This window comes from Cimex lectularius, unplaced genomic scaffold (assembly GCF_000648675.2).
Source record: "Cimex lectularius strain Harlan isolate CLEC.00 unplaced genomic scaffold, Clec_2.1 scaffold98, whole genome shotgun sequence".
NCBI classification, from domain to species: domain Eukaryota; kingdom Metazoa; phylum Arthropoda; class Insecta; order Hemiptera; family Cimicidae; genus Cimex; species Cimex lectularius.
The window spans coordinates 1,367,634-1,386,180 of NW_019392897.1; the positions used below are offsets into that span (position 1 = coordinate 1,367,634).

The following is an 18,547-nucleotide window of genomic DNA, read 5'->3' on the forward strand; positions in this document are numbered from 1 at the left end:
ATAGGATGTGGAGGAGAATTCTCCGGGTACAAGGGAATTGTACAATCACAAAATTACCCTCAAAATTATGATCCTAAAAGTGATTGCGAATACGTAATTCGTATCGACAATGGGCTGAAAATCAATCTTACTTTCACTGACTTTAACATTAAATCCAATGAAAATTGCGCAGATGCTTACGTTGAAGTAAGTTAACATTCTCTCTCACTCTCTCTCTCTCTCTCTCTCTCTCTCTCTCTCTCTCTCTCTCTCTCTCTCTGGCTCTCTCTTAAAATTTGAAATATGTCGCTATGATTTTTTTTAAATTATAACGTTAACGACAATCGTGAGTAAAAGACCAAACGAGTCTGCATAAATTGTATGTATAATGTACAACATAACTCATGTTAAGAGGTATTGGGTTGTCCGGAAAATAATGCAGGATTTTGGTATTAAACAAAAAAAAAGAAACTAGTTACTTTAAAGCAATGTTCTTTAATCAAAATAATTTCCCATACTCTCAATACATTTCTCCCAACGTGTTGGTAACTTATTAATTCCGTCTGAGTAGAATTCAGAATTTTTAGAATTGATAAAGTCAATNTCAGTTAATAACAGAGTTATATTCATAATAATTCTGTCTTTAAAAAACGGAGACTTCGTACACGTCTGTGACTGCAAAATTTAGCTAAATATGCCTGGCATACAGATATGAATTAATTACAAAGTTCGATTATTAATTAGCACTTTTTTTATTTTTATGTTTTATTTTACATATTACTTTCGTTTACTAAGTTCGTTACTTAGCTTCATGTATTTCTACCAGAGCGTACTTATTTGCTATTATTTAAAAAATATATAAATAAATTACCAAACAAATGTTCAATTATATTTACTTCAATTTTACACAAAAGACTTATTTTTAGTACTATTCTGATGGAGTAACACCTAAAAGATGTTGGGTTTTTAACTTGTCTTAAAATTTGAGTAGATGCCATGTCGGGGCATAAATTGAATGCATTTATGCATGCGATTCGACATGAGCCGGGGCTTTGCCGAGGCCGTGATCGGCCATTTCGAGCCTAGATTAATGAGCGTTTTCAATTTTAGTCCTTCCTCCTGCGGCCTAGAAATAATTTTTTCTCAAAATTCCTATCAAATGAACGTTTATTTCTAAGCACATAAATAATCTTTTTATTTTAACGGCTTGTTTATACAATAATTCGACATTTTTTTAACATAGTTCCTCGATCTTCTTATACTAATATCATTATTTCGTTAACGTAGTGAAACTAATGTTTTCTTTATATTTGTTAGGATAAAGGAACCCGGGGGGCAAGAAGAAGTCCTTTTAAAAGAGCAATTATCTTTAAGGCCACCTTGTAAATAACATAATTGCTAACGTGATTCTTGTAGTTAGATGGTTTTTAAAATGTTAAAAAAAGCCGAAAAAAAAGTTTTAACCAATCCTTTTTAAGGGTAATTTAACAAAAAAACAAAACCTTTTTTATTATTTTACGCTCATATTGCAAAATACAATTTTATTTTCTGACGTTACAGAAGTAACTATTCACTTGAAAGAACTGGAGGTGTTTAACAGGTACACATGTGTCAATAGATTGCTCTGTAACTAAAAAAATTTATTTCGTCAAGTACAATAAAGAAATAATATGAATTTTGAACAGTTCACTACTATAAACACTTCATAACTTCTTCTCTCTCTCGCTCTCTCTCTCTCTCTCTCTCTCTCTCTCTCTCTCTCTCTCTCTCTCTCTCTCTCTCTCTTTCTTGTTTAAGATAAATTGCAACCTATATATTCTAAAATGTATTCGGAGGCGAATACGGATTCCAATGCGATCTCATGGCTCCTTCCAGAACTTCTTAGTTTCAGTAAAAGTTTGTTTTGCACTATCAGTTAATAATAGAGTTATATTCATAATAGTTCTGTCTTTAAAAAACGGAGACATCGTACACGTCTGTGACGGCAAAATTTAGCTAAATATGCCTGGCATACAGATATGAATTAATTAAAAGTTCGGTTATTTTTTAATTTTTAATGTTTAAACGCTTTATTGTATATATTACTTTAGTTCGTTACTTAACTTCATGTATTTCTACCAGAGCGTACTTATTTGCTATTACTTAAAAAATATATAAATAAATTTCCAAAGAAATGTTTAATAATATTTATTTCATTCTTGCACAAAAGACTTATTTTTAATAATATTCTCATGTAGTAACACCTAAAAGATGTTAACTTGTCTTAAAATTTGAGTTCAAAATTGTGTGAAAATCTCGAGATCAAAACAAAAAATGAAAGACAAACAATACGAAATTACGGTAATTAATGTACAGATGGGTTTTCAATAAAGCGCCTACAAACCTGTCTATAGGCTAACTTGCAATACACATCTGTTCGCCGTTTAAGCGTACTGATATATTCACGGCGTTTTTTTCTTTTTCTTTTTTTACTGTGAATTTTATTGTAACTTAAAAACATTAAGACGCTTCTTTAGAATATATCATCTGAGAAAGAAAGGGAGAGAAAGAGAGTGTGTTTTCTGTGTGTTGTGTGAGAAATAGAGAAAGGGAGAGAGATAGAAAGATAGAGAGAGAGAGAGAGAGCGTGCGAGAGAGAGAGAAGATGAGAGAGCCTGAGTGAATTTAAAATGGAAAATTAATGGAAAGCGTTTGATTTATAGTTACACCAAATTAACACAAAAGAAACTCAGAAAATAAAACTGATGGAGAATAAAGAGCGATATTGATTTATTTAAACACGCAATGTTAGGTCTCAAAATAGTGCAAGTGATATACAGATTACGTGAGACAGAGAGGGAGAGAGAGATAAAGAAAGAAAGAGTGAGTGAGGGAGAGTAAAGAAAGGTAACAGACAAAGAAAGAGAGATCGAGAGAGAAATTAAAGAGCTACGTAGAGAGATAATAAAAGTACACAGCATACTCAGCAAGGTGAGAGAGTGAGATAGTGAGTGAGTAAGGGTTGGACTTTTGTAGTCCAATTTTCGCAACACTCTTTCCTTCTCTATCTGTCCTCTCCTCTCTCTATCTCTCTTTCTCTCTCTCACACTCTCTCACTGACACTCTCACTCTTTCTACCTTACATATCTATTAGTATGAATGTAACTATTATCTTTCAATTATTTTGTAGCTTTATGACGAGGAATACGAACCACTAGGAAAGTTCTGTGGAAGTCAAATACCACCGTCGACAATCTTCCCGTCCAATCTTGCCTATATAAGGCTTAAAAGCGATGGTCAATTATCTTCAAAAGGCTTCTCAGCTAATTATGATACTGTACGGTTTTCATTTGTCGTCGCTATCTTACAATAGTAGATTAACCAATATTCTCTCTAGATTTGTGGTAAAACAATAGAATTAAAAGACATGTATTCACAAACCCTGGAATCCGATTTTCTTCTTACCAATTCCTTTATGCAATCAGTATCAAACTGCACATGGACAATCGTATCTTATGATCCCAGTAATAAAATAATTTTAAGTGAAGTACTGGCTTTCGACAAAAATTAACTATCGTTTTTTCCGTGCTAGGCAAGCATGTGACACTGTTGTTTTCATCTCTTCAACTGGACCCGTATGAAAACTCAAAATCCAAAGCATACATCGCTGTGTATGCTGGTTATAATACATCCGTTACACCATTCAGGAACATAACTGGAAACAAGATACCTCCATCAATAAAAGTTCCGGGTCCCGTAGCGACAATCATCTACCACCAGAAGTATGGAACATCGTTCGGTTTGGATTATACTCTCACCGAAAATGGTAAATATTCTTAAAAACATACTGCCTTCGTTCAGCTTCTATATAACGTTCTTTGACCAAAGACAATCAGAAGGTTCGTTTTAATTTCTTTTTATGCCAAGTAGTTAAAAATAAGTTGCTAGATGTTATAAAATTAAGAATTAGTGAACCCAAACTGCATTGTAGCTGTAAAACAAGATTAATCATTTTCAGCATGTGGAATATATATGCATGCAGAAGAAGGTAGAATAACGTCACCGAATTATCCTGATAATTATCCACCCAATACTGAATGTGTCTGGACTATATATCTCTCTCCAGGTAACCATGAAACGGTTGATTTGCTTTTTCTCCTTTAAGGTTGCGCTTTTTTTTCGAATATTCTATATTTCAGGAAACAGAGTTTTTCTTTATTTCACCGAGTTTGATATTAGACATACCGAACACTGCAACGAAGACTTCTTGGAAATCCGAGAAGCCCGCAGCAATAAGTTAGTCGGTGTTTTCTGCAATGACACTTTACCAGAAACAATCGAGTCGAACGTAACACTCTGGATCATCTTCAAAAGCTCAGAAAGCGGGGTTGGCAAAGGGTTCGTGCTAGATTTTGAATTAAGTAAGTTTTGTTTCCTACAAAAAAAAAGTCATACTTTATCATGCTGTTTCCTATTTGCAGAGATTGGAGGAACGTTCAAAGGCCCTGCTGGGACAATTTCAAGCCCTGACTATCCCGCATTGCACGGTTTAACAAGTAAAGTTTACACTTGGCTAATTTCAGCTTCTCCAGGATCGTTACTTCGCATAACGATTGAAGATTATGACATAATAACTTCTTATGATGATGACTGTGAAGAAAACGGCGGTCTACAGGTAAATACGAACATCCTGTGATGAACAATATCAATTTTTTGATGATAAGAAGATATACATACTAATGCACAATGATGATCTCTGCTTTTACCTTTGCCGTTTCCACTTGAGGGTATTTCACGATACCCGTTAAAGATGTATGTCTGAGCTTAACAATTTATTACCAGTGGCTACTTTTGTTTTTCACCCATTAGTTTGATCTATTTTTATTGTTTACAAAGTGCTCACTATAATGATTTGTTTACATTAGTTTATTATATACTAATAACTGACAACTCAAATCACTAAGATTTTTGAGGTTGCTTTTTGTTTAAAGTGCTTCCCCACAGACAATTTTGAAAAATTTGTAACTTCTGGATATTTACAGTTGTGGCAGGCTTCTATCCTATTACCTTACAGAAGACTTTTACAGATGAAACCCGACGTCCTGCTTGGTTGACTATAACCACCTTTGATTTTGAAAGGTTTTCGTTCAAATTGTACAAGTCGCAATAAGCTTCGAAGATCTTGTTGTTGTGCGGCAATGCAGCCGGGTTGTCACACATTAATAACGATATTTTTATAATGACATCTCAACCACTTACTCCAAACTCTAGTCTCTCATGCAAGTCAAATATGAATAAGGAAAATAGCAAAGGACATAGGGCGTAACCTTGTCCCACACCGGACTTCACTTCGAGCAAATCCGTCAACCCCTTTCCTTCTCACAGCAGAGACTGACCAGTCGAAGATCGATTTCAGTGCCCTTAGAAATTTATATGAGGAACATAAATTGCTGTTTTACTATCAAAATGCCCTGCGCTGTACGTTTAATCTTGTGGTGAAAAAACATGTTTTATTATTTCAATTAAGTCAGAAGTTTTGCATTAGAAAGATTTTATATTAAATTTAAATTTGTAAATTAATTTTAAAATTTATGATAGCTATACCAGCGAAACAGAAATCTGGAAAACTAATTGTCAAGTTCAAATTAATTATAATGTTGAGGTTGCTTTTTCATTAAAGTTCTTCCCCACAGACAATTCTGAAGATGTTGTAACTCCTGGATATTTACAATTGTTACAGACCTCTGTACAGAACCTTACAGAAGCATTTTTCAGATGAAACCCGACGTCCTGCTTTGCTGACTATAACCACCTTTGATTTTGAAAGGTTACGTCCAAATTGTACAAGTCGGGATAAGCTTCAAAGATCTTGATGTTGCGCTGCAATGCAGCCGGGTTGTCACATTACTGACGATATCACCCGCATATAATAATATTTTTATAATGATAATATAAAAGGTAATAATATAAAAAACCACGAACTCCAAACTCTAGTCTCTCATGCAAGTCAAATATGAATAAGGAGAATAGCAAAGAACATAGGGCGCAACCTTGCCTCACACCAGACTTCACTTAGAAGAAATACTTCAATCCATCCTTCTCACGGCAGAGAGCAGTCGAAGATCGATTTCAGTGCCCTCAGAAATTTAAATGAGGACCATAAATTGTTGAGTTTTATTATCAATGCTCTGAGGTCTACGTTTAATCTTGTGATAAAAAAAAACATATTTTATTATTTCAATTAAGTCAGAAGTTTTGTATTCGAAAAATTCTATATATTAAATTTAAATTTGTAAATTAATTTTAAGATTTATGATGGCTATACCAGTGAAACAGAAATTTGGAAAGCTATTTGTCAAGTCGAATCTCCATTTACTTCTAGAAATAGCGCCGTTTTCATACAAATGAGAAATATATCACCTAGCAAGTTCCTCATTTCTTGGGAAGAAATCGGAAATACTTCATTAAGCGATAGTAATAATTTGATTTATTTAGAACAACTGCATGAACCGTTTTATAACAACTACTTGGTGTACTTAGATGCTTGCAATTCGACTATATTCATAAGTGGACACCAAGGAGGAAACAGCAGTTACAATCTGTCCAGTCCAGGCTTTCCAGACCGATACTCCACCGACCTTCATTGCACATGGTTCATAAAAACCGACATTGAGAATCACGTTGTTATTGACTTCAAACTTGTTGACTTACATAATTTCTATGAATGCTATGACAATATTAAAGTCTACGATCGTAAGTAATAATGGAAAATAACCTTGGATTTTCAGCTTGTCACTTCAGACTTAAACCTATGTTTTAAACAGTGGACAGAAATAAACCACCAAAGACCATTTGCAGACACACAGACACTAAAACTATCACTGGTGGGCGTACGCTTAAAGTAACATTTGACTCTTCTGAAATGACAGGTGGAATAGGGTTTTTAGCTACAGTGAGAGTTGGTAAGATGAAAAGAGACAAGTTTTTCGACGTCAACGCTTATACGTTTTTATGTTTACAGAATGCGGAGGCAGTATAAGCGAACCGGACGGAATTATAAAACTGCCCGCTGTGCGAAACGCCTCTCTGGATTGTCAGTGGATCATAAACGCCAAACCGGGTCAAAAAGTGAAAATAGAATTCAGAAAATTTGAATTCCCCGCATCTAATTCTTGCATTAGTTCTTATGTTATGGTAATGTTGATGTAAACTTGTAAGTTTGCCTCTGGCCACTAATCTTTTAATTATAGTTGAGAAATGGTAAATATCCTGAATCTCCATATCTTGGACTGGGCAAGTACTGCGGGAAAACGAAACCTCCTGAGTTGCAATCGTCCGGAAACAGGGTTTTCATACGTTTCAAGCAGGAATCAAATGAGGTATTCGGGATTTTACATGTCGAAATGGAATATTTTTCCTAAATGCTAGAAACTTCCAGGAGATTGAGATATTTTATCAAGCGATTTCCCCGAATTGTAAACAGAAACTTTATCTGTCACGCCAAGATGTGCAGTCTATTAACATCAGCACTCCAAATTATCCTTCCCTGGTGCCTCCCCATTCTATATGCTCTTGGGTCATTATTACCAATGCCGACGACAGTCTTCATTTTCAATTATCTACCAAATTGTTATTTCCAACTGACAATCAGTAAATATAATATTTTATAAACGATTTTCTGGTCAATCCTACCTACATTGGCTTGTTTCAGATGTGAAAAACATTATTTGGAAGTTCGCGAAGGAAGTTCTGAACGAGGGCATTTAATCCATAAATTTTGCAGTCATTCGGCTTCCTTTTTCAACACAGAAGGAAACGCTTTGTTTGTCAAATATTTCGCCGATATTCCGGATTCTACAGTCGGTTTTAGTGCCACGGTTTCTTTGTGTAAGACTTGCGTCTTTTTAGTATGTCCTCTTGTGTTAACCAGTTTAATCGTGTTTCAGCCAAATGCGGTGGGACCATAATTGATCATGACATGACAATTACATCTCCTCGTTTCCCAAAAAGTTACGAACCCGATACAAAGTGCGAGTGGATTTTTCGTAATCGTGAATATGGAGGTTTTCAAGTTTACTTCGACCAATTTAAAATAGCAAATAAACAGGAGGAGTGCAATAACAGCACTTCACATGACATTTTAAGCATTACGGAAATCGATACAGGTATTCATTTTTTAATTTCGTTCAATTTTTATTGAAATTCAGGTTGCATTTCACATTGCATTACCTTGTCAGGAATGTGAAACACGATGTAAAAGTGAAAAAACGTCAGATTTGTTTTTTCTGTGTTCATCGGTGGTTTTCAATAAAATATGCCTCGTATTAAGAATAAATAACAATTTTTGTTAATTTATCAATTTATCAACGTGGACCGCATGATAAATCCCCATCTGTAGGCCCCGCGATAGTGGGTTCGATTCTCACTCTAGCCCTATTTTCACCCTTTCCTCACCCAAAAAAAAAAATACGCATCGCATATGACATCACGTTCCTTGGCTAACTTGCAAAGTTCATGAGACCATTAAAAAAATCTTTGAAAAAATGCATGTCGAAGAAAGGATTGGAGCCAAGAAAGAAGACCATATAGCCGAAGCTTCCTGAGATATCCTAAAGTTAACCCTGTCGAAATCCTTGGTCGTGTCAGTGTAAATAGCATGATCTATGCGGTGGGAAATTTTATTAATAAAATCGTTGTAAAGAAGCAAGTTTATTGAAGTGGATAGATAATATACACAAGGTTCCATCAGTGGAGCAATTTGTGTACAATTATTTATTTACATATTTAATTATTTTTCTCATTCATCTAGTTATTTATCTAAATATATGTTTTGATTTATTTACATATTTTATATCTATTTCAAAAATATTGTAACTCCTGGATATTTAAAGTCCTTACAGACCTTTATACGATTACCTTACGGAAGCATTTTTTTCAGATGAAACCCTACATCCTGCTTGGTTGACTATAACCACCTTTGATTTTGAAAGGTTGTGGTTCAAATTGTACAAGTCGGGATAAGCTTCGAAGATCTTGATGTTGTGCTGCAATGCAGCCGGGTTGTCACACATTATCCGCATATAATATTTTTATAATATCTCAACCACTCACTCCAAACTCTAGTCTCTCATGCAAGTCAAATATGAATAAGGAAAATAGCAAAGGACATAGGGCGCAACCTTGTCTCACACAAGACTTCACTTCGAAGAAATCCGTCAACCCCTCTTTCCTTCTAAAAGCAGAGACTAGCCAGTCAAAGATCTATTCCCCTTACTGTAATACTATATTTCATATTTATGTATTTATATCATTCATAGCCACTCGCGTTTCTTTTTACTGTTTTCATGTTTCGGTAAATTGTTACAATTATTTATTTATAAGTAGTTTTTAACAAATTTTTCCCACTGCATTACAACAAATTCATTAGAGACAAATTCATAAATGGTAATAAATTTCAGCCTGTGAGTTACATGCATATTGACACTAGCCACATTCCCTATACATAACCGCTTGCACTTTAATTGTATTTTACATCTAAGTAAACAAACTTCAAACTAAAACAATTCAGTTATTTTCTAAACTGTATTTTATATGCTTTCTCAACCTCGGTTAACAATTCACGATTTAAAATATAACGAAATGCATTATTTATTTATTATATTTATGTTCAACAAAACACCTTAAAAGAAAATTATCATTTCAGGGAAACAGACGTTTTTCTGTAATGCCTACTTCGATAAGTACAGTGCCTTTTTTTCCGAGTCGCCAGAAATCAAAATAGTTTTTACTACACAAAAGAATACGTATGCACTCGAGGATTTGGGATTTTCTTTGTCTGTATATAGGAAACAAGCCAGTATGTCGAACAGTTGTGAATTTTCATTGACCATTAAATAACACGATTTTTACAGCTATAGGGGAGAGGAAGAATGAAATAACGAGCCCTGGTTATCCAAATGGTATCACTACTATTTCCGGCCATCATGATATTTGGATTTATTACGATAACAGAATAACTTTGATGATTATTGATTTTGATTGGCCCTTTTCTAATTCAACGGAAAATTACGTTTATGTGCGTATATGTTGAAATGGATTAAATCGATTTCTTTCATTCCTGCATTACAATTACCTTTTTCAGTTTTACAATGAGAAAAACATTTTAATTACTAAATTGAACGGATTTCAACCAAATGGGACGATAGTGGAAACTACTAGTGGTTCCATGAAAGTAGTTTTTCGCTGTAATGAATGTGAGGGTCATCGTGGTTTTAAAGCGTCAATCATTTATACAAATCCGGCAAGTAAGTATGATCTCGTTAATCTTTGCACATTACTACACCTTAAATGTGTTAAATCCTATGTACCTAAATGTATGTAAAACTATTATCATTAATCTGCTAAGCTCGCTTAGTAGGGTGTTTAAAAAGTTAGTTGATAAGCGTATAGGTTCCTTTATAAACCTAAACTATCTGTCTTCCGAGCAGTTCGGCTTTCGTCGCAGCGCACAAACGCATGTAGACTAGTAGGTCCACATAACCTATAATAGTAGATCCACATAACCTATAATAGCAGGACCACATAACCTATAATAGTATGTCCACATAACCTATACTAGGAGGTCCACATAACCTATACTAGTAGGTCCACATAACCTATACTAGGAGGTCCACATAACCTATACTAGTATGTCCACATAACCTATACTAGGAGGTCCACATAACCTATACTAGCATGTCCACCACATAACCTATACTAGTAGGTCCACATAACCTATACTAGTAGGTCCACATACCTATAATAGTAGGTCCACATAACCTATAATAGCAGGACCACATAACCTATAATAGTAGGTCCACATAACCTATACTAGTAGGTCCACATAACCTATACTAGTAGGTCCACATACCTATAATAGTAGGTCCACATAACCTATAATAGCAGGACCACATAACCTATAATAGTAGGTCCACATAACCTATACTAGGAGGTCCACATAACCTATACTAGTAGGTCCACATAACCTATACTAGGAGGTCCACATAACCTATTCTAGTAGGTCCACATAACTATAATTTCAACTTAAAAAGCGAACAGGGGCAATATTTTTAGGCTTACAAGGCAATTCTCCAAGGCTTTTGATTATGTATAGCACAATGGCTTTATCTATAAGGCTAATTTTCCAAGGTATCTGATAAAAAGTGTCATGATCTATCTCAAAAACCGCCGTTTTAAAGTTTATGTTGAAGTATACTTTCCTAAAGGTAGATGGGGGATGAAGCCATGAATACAGAAACAACATTTATTTTCTTGTCGAGCTTTCGGCAGAATATAACGCCTTCATCAGGACTTTGTATTAACAAATTAACATAAGTAAATTTACAATTATACAATTTTTAAATTTTCCTTAATTACTAACTCGAAAAAAAATCGTTATATTATATGAACAGGTCGAATGAATACTGTCGCGTTAGGAATATTTATTACCTTCGTTTATCGAAGGTGGGCTCTACCCGCTATCCGTTATCTACACACACGTACCTGTTCATATAATATAACGATTTTTTTCGAGTTAATAATTAAGGAAAATTTAAAAATTGTATAATTGTAAATTTACTTATGTTAATTTGTTAATACAGAGTCCTGATGAAGGCAATATATTCTGCCGAAAGCTCGACAAGAAAATAAATGTTGTTTCTGTCTTCATGGCCTCATCCCCAATCTACCTTTAGGAAAGTATATTTAAACTGAGAAGGCTGATCAAACACCAAAGAAAATATTTATGTTGAAGGTGCCGTATCAGATGCGTACACGTCGTCAGCAGGAGTACCCCAAGGATATGTCCTAGGACTTACTATATTTCTTATATAAGAGCAACATTCTTGTTTTAAATAAAGTCTATAAGGCGCTATATGCAGACGATATTGCTCTTGTCACATAATGGCGCACGCGTATTATTTCTAAAAGGATAAATGCAGCTCTAATTCAACTAGGTAGGTAACGTTTTGAAATGAGAAGACCAGAATTACTTTTTTGTCGCCGGATATAACGGTTCGAAAAAAAAGCCACTCGTCTCGAATGATCGTCCAGTGTCTGTTTCCCAGCCACCTCCTTCGTTCTATGACATAGTGTATGTAAATCATTATCAGTATTAGAAGTACCTAACTCTTTTTCATTCACGAACACTCTGGATCAAGATATGGTCTTGAAGAAAAAAGCAAATTCTTACTGCCAAACTTTCGACCTATTTTAAAAACGGCAAAAAAATCTTAAATATATTTACCCATTGGCATATTTAAGATGTTTACAGGCGATCTCAAAATTCCTTGATGACCGACTCGTTCCTAACACATGGACTGTGACCAGTGTTCTTGATAGAACATTATGACATTATACGCAGTTATTGTGAAGTATATTCGAACGAAATAATAGTCCAAAAGCTGATTGCGAACTTAGAAGAAATTCCCGAGGCATCGACGGGACTCGAACCCACGACCGCGGTACCCCAGGGGAAAAATAATCCATTTAATGTCTCTATTTCAGAATGCGGTGGAAGATTAAACGGTCTTAACGGGTCGATGGCGTTTTCATATCCTAATTTGCATTCATTCTTTTGTAATTGGAATTTACAAATTGCTGAGAATATGACTTACAGCGTCAACATTGCTGGGAATCTTGTGAAAACTTACGATCAATGCGAACAGGACACGCCAACATTTGACTTGACTACGGAAGGTTCAAAACTGTAATTATTCTTGAGTGATGAGTAATGAGAATTTTCAAACCTTATTTTTTTCAGACCAGAAATTCTGCAGAAGTAAGGAACATCATAATTACACCTTTTATTTCACTACCGGTGATGTTCATATACAGGTGCCAATTATAAATTGGTAAATGTAATCTTAAGATGCCCAGTGTTAATGTTATAAATTGACAGGCTTTTGGAAGTCAACCCAGTGCAGATCAAAGCTTAAATTTCACGCTGAATTGGACTTCGTATGCATGCGGTGGTCTTATTACTTCATCGAATATCCTGCTCAGTCCGGGTTTTCCAAATAATTACAAACCTAATATAGACTGCCTGTGGAAGTTCGAAATAAACGACTGGAACCCTTTGAAAGCAAGTTCACACCCCAATCGTATTTTCAGTCAATTAATTACTTGTAATAAATTTCAATTAATTAATCTTTATGTAAGGTTTTGGTTGAGATAAAAAAGTCAGTGTCACGAGCGGGATTCGAACCCACGACCTTTGGCTAAATACGCCGCTACTCTACCACTTGAGCTATCGTGACTTCGATCCCCTCGGGCACTAACTTCCCATCTCCACCCAACCTTTCACGTTTTCTCTCCTTTTTGCCATTTTTCAAATGTCGTGTAATCTATTTGATACTCGGCGACAAATGAAATGGCCACGGAGAGCTTTAGTGAAGATGTACTTCTTTTAACTTATTAAATTTGAACATGAAATCTAATGACTTTTAATAAACTTATAACTTTCTTGGTTAATGCTCACTGAATTTCAGGGTTGTTATTAATAAATGAATGTTTTTAGATTAGATTTAATAATTTTACTTTAGAGGACGACTGTGATCATGACTATCTTGAAATTACAAAAGGTCAAGATTACTCGAGGGTTTTGGTGGGTAGAGAAAAATACTGTGGATCAATTGTCCCAGCCGATTTGATAGCAGGCATGCAATTCGTTCTTTTCCATTTGCACACTGATTCCAAAAACGAGTTTCAAGGATTTAATATCTCCCTTGTCACGCTTCCTCAATGTAAGTAGGAAAATGAAATATACATGCAATATATACGGTGATGTATTATGATTTTTTTTTTAAGATTGTGGAAGTTTTGAAAGTGGGTATAACGGGGTTATAAATTCCGAAAATTACCCGAACCAGTATAAAAATGATGCAGAATGCGAATTCGTCATCCATGTTCAAGATGGTTACCATATTGGAATTAAATTCTCCGAGAGGATCCAAATTGAGAAAAGTGACAATTGCACCAACGATTATCTTGAAGTGAAATCACTGACGTCAATTGATTATCTATAATTTAACAAAACTAATTTATCATGTACCTTTCCAGTTTTTTGACAGAGTTGCTGGAACATGGATCTCCATTGCTAAAATATGTGGAAGAGAATCAGTTCCCCCTTTGAATTCAACATCTAACCAAATGAAAATTTTGTTTAGAACTAATCACAATGTTACTGGAGCAGGATTTAGGGTATTTTTATATATGTATTTCTCCAATACGATGCTGCACTTTTTTCTGTCAAATTAACCCTTTTTAATTTCAAATCAACCATTTTTACCTTCTAACTAAGCCTTTTCAATTTCAAACTGAAATTTTTTACATTTCAATTATCTCATTTTACTTTCAAATTATTATTTTTGTCCTTCCATATGTAAATTAATTACAATGAAAATTTAAAATTGCGTAGACTCTTTTTAACGCTCTAAACAAAGAGTTAAGTTGTAATTAGAGGGTGAAGAATGGTTAAATTGAAGCTTAACAAGATTAACCTAAAGTTAAAAAGAGTTAATTTACAAATAAAAATGATGAATTTGAAATTAAATAAGGCGCTAATTTGAAGCGTAAAACGGTTCAGTTGAACAAGGTTCATGTGGTGCAAAAAAAAGAGTTAATTGGCATAAAAAAAAACTATACAATAGTTGGGCTCGTAAAAATAATCACGTTTAATAGACAAAATAAATAATAAAACATAAAATAATTACGGTTAATTTTTAATTAAAAATGGTTAATTTTAAGTTTAAAAAGTAAATTGGAAGCTAAAAATCGTTAAATTGAAGTTAAAAAGAATAATTTAAAGTTATAAAGGATTATTTTATAATAAAAAAGGTTAATTTGAAATTAGAAAAGGCCAATTTGCATTTTATAAAGTGTCATTGGAAATTAAGAAGGGTTAATGTGGTGTGAAAAAAGGGTTAATTTGACGTTAAGAAGCTAGCTAAAAATAGTTGGGCTTGTAAAAACCTTATGAAAATTAATTACAATTAAAAATTAAAATTTTAAAATTATGCAAGGTTAAAAGTATATAAAATTAAATGAACTAATAAAAACAAATCATTTTTCTTTTAACTTGAGATTTTTTAATAAATTATAAAATTACTAGAATCTTATGATTGAAAGACCATATGAAAATTAATTATAATTAAAATTATAAATTGTAAAAAATAATAATTATGTAAAATTAAATATTAAAATAAAGGATTCTTCTTTTTAACGCTTTAACGAAAAGGTTAATTTGGAATTTAAAAGAGTTAATTCAAAGTTAAAAAAGGGTTAAATTGAAGTTTAAAAGAATTAGTTTAAAATAAAAAAAGTTTTATCTTGAAATTAAAAAAGGGTTAATTTTAGGCTAAAAAGGGTGATGTGAAAAAAATGGTTAATTTGACGGAAAAAAGTTATAAAATAATTGAGCTTAACAAACCATATGAAAATTAATTAAAATTAAAAACTACACAAAATACAATAAAGGCTTCTTCTTTAATTTGAGATATATATAATATTTCAGTTTGATTATGAAATTTTTTAATAAAAATCCATTATACTAAATTTTTAATTATTTTATCAGCTTCTATTTAATTATATAAATACTCAATTAATTATACACAATTTTTTCGAAATGCCACTTTTACTTGAGTGAAATTTCTCTCGGCGAACCAGTAATTTTGATCTACCAATTGCCATATTCAGTGATGGGTTTGTTGTCCCGCCCTGCTTATTCCCAGAGCCAACGCTGAACATGGCGAAATGTGTCTGACACATCAAACCAGCTAGGATCTATGAAATGACAACTGATTTTCTTATCATAGCTGTACTGGAACACCAATTGCGGTGGGGTTTTTGAGGCGAGTAAAACCCCAAAATATATCAATTCTCCCGGGTATCCTATTAAATACGCAGGACCGTTTGTTTGCAACTACACTATAGTAGCTGAAACGGAAATTATAAAAGGCCATTTTCTCGATTTTAAACTTCAAGAAGGTAATGACAATTAAAATTAATTTTTTTTATACTCGAACTTCTTATTTGTACTTTTTTTAATTTAGAAACGCAGTCAATATGTGACTCTGATTACATAGAAATTATCAGTTGGACATACAACCGGAACAGTTTTACTAGGACTGTGAGTAAAAAGTATTGCGGTACAAAACCCCCAGAAGAAATCGAATCCATTCGTTCAATCACAATAATGTTTGTCGTCGACCGAAATAACGATTTTACAGGCTTTCAGTTAGAGTATTTCGTTGATGGTAGTTCAAAAATTTAATAATCATAGTGAATTTTTTTTTAAAGGCGCTTAATTTAAAAATTTCATATTTAAATTATAGAATGTGGTGGTAAAGTGGATGAACCGACGGAAATAACATTTAGCATCCCACCAACTCCGGATACGAGAACCTGCACGTGGTTTGTTACCGCGCCTAAAAACCGAATAGTCCAAATAAGGTATGTTATTAATTTTTCATGCTGATTAAATCAATCTAATGAGAATAGAATAAAAAAATGGTCCATCGACTTTTCAGCGTACGGATCTTACGTACTATCTGTTTGCGTCAAAAATTTCAACTTTTCAACAGTACTCTTGCGTTTAATAAGAAAGATCCTGTCAAAAGTTTGTGTGGATACACAAGTAGAAAGTATCATCCTATCAGCATGAAAACTAATGAAGCTGTAATATATTTTTTCTCGATGTTCTCGGTCAGTGGAAACAGTTTTTCAATTGATGTTTTCTTTAGCTATGGTGAGTTTTGGCATTGCGAAATGTGCACATGTCTATGTAATTTTTTTAATATTAATTAGTGGAAATTATATTCTAGAATGTGGAGGAACAATCACACTTAACAAAAATGAAACGGTTTCTTTTGCAATACCTAAAGACGATCGTGCCGCTTTTGCCTGTTTGTGGGAAGTGATCGCGCCTGAAGATAAAACGATAATCATAAAATTCACGGACGTCACAATGCCAACACCTTGTTCGATTAATTTACATGTAACTAAAAGCCTAATATTGAATTTGTGTTTAAATTTTGCATGCAAATATATGGTACACTCAAAAAAGTCGCAAAGCCCTGAAATTTTCGTATTTTACGAGAACATCTGGTTGTACACCAAAACTAAAAACGAAGCCGTATCAACCCTTGGGGATGAAACCGAAATTGGCGCATAGACCATATGCGGCAGTAATTAGCTACCTGAACATTAGGCAACTTACAAAGATTGGCAAACTAACTTGTATCACTAGGGCAATGAAAACAACACCGCCAAACACTAAACATGGTGGAACAATGGTGCTCACAATGGGGACGTAAGGCAAACCCTTAAAAAAACTACACTACTTTTATTTACTAAGAAAATAAACATCAATGCAATGCCTATGCTTCTGTATAATGAATACATGTAATGAAATGATGCAATAAAAAAAACTAGATTAAATACGAAGGGATGGTCATTGAAAGAAATAACTGAAACCTTCGTCTACAACACATCGTAACAGATAGCAAAATTTCGACCTCAAGAAGAACTCTAGTGAAATTTTGGGGACTTAAACGGAAAATGGTCCATTGGCTATGTAAGAGAGGGGGCCACAAGGCCTACTGCACCTCGATCTAAATAGATCTATTGCGCTGCTCTGTTAATTATAACTCACGGCCAGCTACAGGCTATTAACCAGCCTCCACAGTTTTGCCAGCGGTTTCTTGGTTTAGGATCCTGCTTGTGGTTTTTCTTGCCCTAGTTGCAAGAATCTGCACCTACAGAGACCTTCACAAAAATATAAAATGTATTGTGCGGTCTTCTCCTCTTCCTTGCATTATCTGCACAGTGTTTCTTCTGTCTGTACTCCTATCTGGTGCATGTGCTTTCTTAAGTGGCAGGGCCCCAATAAATAACACATCTTCATTTTAAGAATGAAGATAAGGGGGTTAGGGGATAGGGATAAGAGAGGCGGCCATAAGGCCTACTGCACCTCGACCTAAATAGATCTATTGCGCTCCTCTGTTAATTATAACTCACTGGCCAGCTCCAGGCTATTAACCAGCCTCCACAGCTTTGCCAGCAGTTCCTTGGTGTAGGATGTTGCTTATGGTTTTTCTTGTCCTAGTTGCAAGAACCTGCACTTACATAGACCTTCACAAAAACATAAAATGTGTTCTGCGGTCTCCTCCTCTTCCTGGCAGTATCTGCACAGTGGTTCTTCTGTCTGTACTTCTATCCTGTGCATGTGCTTTCTTAAGTGGCAGTGCCCCATCAGGAGTCCAACCAGAATCCTGGGGTTGTGGTTGCCTTCCAGTAATTCCTTTCTATGTTTTGCGGATGACCCCACTATGAATCATTTCACGTGCCTCGTGCCTGTGGTATTGTTCTACCAGGTTTTGGACTCATTAAGGATCCATTATAAGATGTATCTTCTTTTGTGGCAGGCTGCTAGGCCGCAGTAGTGTTCAGGGCCCATAGGGTCCATACTGGCTCCTGTTTGGGCCAACATGTCAACCTTCTCATTGCCTCTATGCCCCAAATGTCCAGGGTAGGCAGCAAACAAATTGACAAA

At 34.4% G+C, this 18,547-nt stretch overlaps 1 protein-coding gene across 1 annotated transcript in view; it reads left to right on the top strand.

Annotated features, from left to right (window-relative positions):
• Positions 1 to 18,547, top strand: part of LOC106664257 (cubilin-like) — a 39,664-nt gene that overhangs the window by 16,043 nt on the left and 5,074 nt on the right. Inside the window, exons 28-56 of the mRNA XM_024229178.1 lie at positions 5 to 186; positions 3,149 to 3,295; positions 3,356 to 3,482; positions 3,551 to 3,784; positions 3,977 to 4,084; positions 4,158 to 4,379; positions 4,440 to 4,633; positions 6,267 to 6,432; positions 6,499 to 6,711; positions 6,783 to 6,920; positions 6,980 to 7,152; positions 7,209 to 7,337; positions 7,397 to 7,608; positions 7,670 to 7,845; positions 7,905 to 8,123; positions 9,662 to 9,814; positions 9,870 to 10,033; positions 10,100 to 10,262; positions 12,502 to 12,693; positions 12,758 to 12,831; positions 12,896 to 13,078; positions 13,514 to 13,739; positions 13,804 to 13,988; positions 14,056 to 14,196; positions 15,810 to 15,981; positions 16,047 to 16,250; positions 16,329 to 16,446; positions 16,524 to 16,741; positions 16,818 to 16,990. Coding sequence (XP_024084946.1) covers positions 5 to 186; positions 3,149 to 3,295; positions 3,356 to 3,482; positions 3,551 to 3,784; positions 3,977 to 4,084; positions 4,158 to 4,379; positions 4,440 to 4,633; positions 6,267 to 6,432; positions 6,499 to 6,711; positions 6,783 to 6,920; positions 6,980 to 7,152; positions 7,209 to 7,337; positions 7,397 to 7,608; positions 7,670 to 7,845; positions 7,905 to 8,123; positions 9,662 to 9,814; positions 9,870 to 10,033; positions 10,100 to 10,262; positions 12,502 to 12,693; positions 12,758 to 12,831; positions 12,896 to 13,078; positions 13,514 to 13,739; positions 13,804 to 13,988; positions 14,056 to 14,196; positions 15,810 to 15,981; positions 16,047 to 16,250; positions 16,329 to 16,446; positions 16,524 to 16,741; positions 16,818 to 16,990 — 5,006 coding nt within the window. The remainder of the gene's footprint in view (positions 1 to 4; positions 187 to 3,148; positions 3,296 to 3,355; positions 3,483 to 3,550; positions 3,785 to 3,976; positions 4,085 to 4,157; positions 4,380 to 4,439; positions 4,634 to 6,266; positions 6,433 to 6,498; positions 6,712 to 6,782; positions 6,921 to 6,979; positions 7,153 to 7,208; positions 7,338 to 7,396; positions 7,609 to 7,669; positions 7,846 to 7,904; positions 8,124 to 9,661; positions 9,815 to 9,869; positions 10,034 to 10,099; positions 10,263 to 12,501; positions 12,694 to 12,757; positions 12,832 to 12,895; positions 13,079 to 13,513; positions 13,740 to 13,803; positions 13,989 to 14,055; positions 14,197 to 15,809; positions 15,982 to 16,046; positions 16,251 to 16,328; positions 16,447 to 16,523; positions 16,742 to 16,817; positions 16,991 to 18,547) is intronic.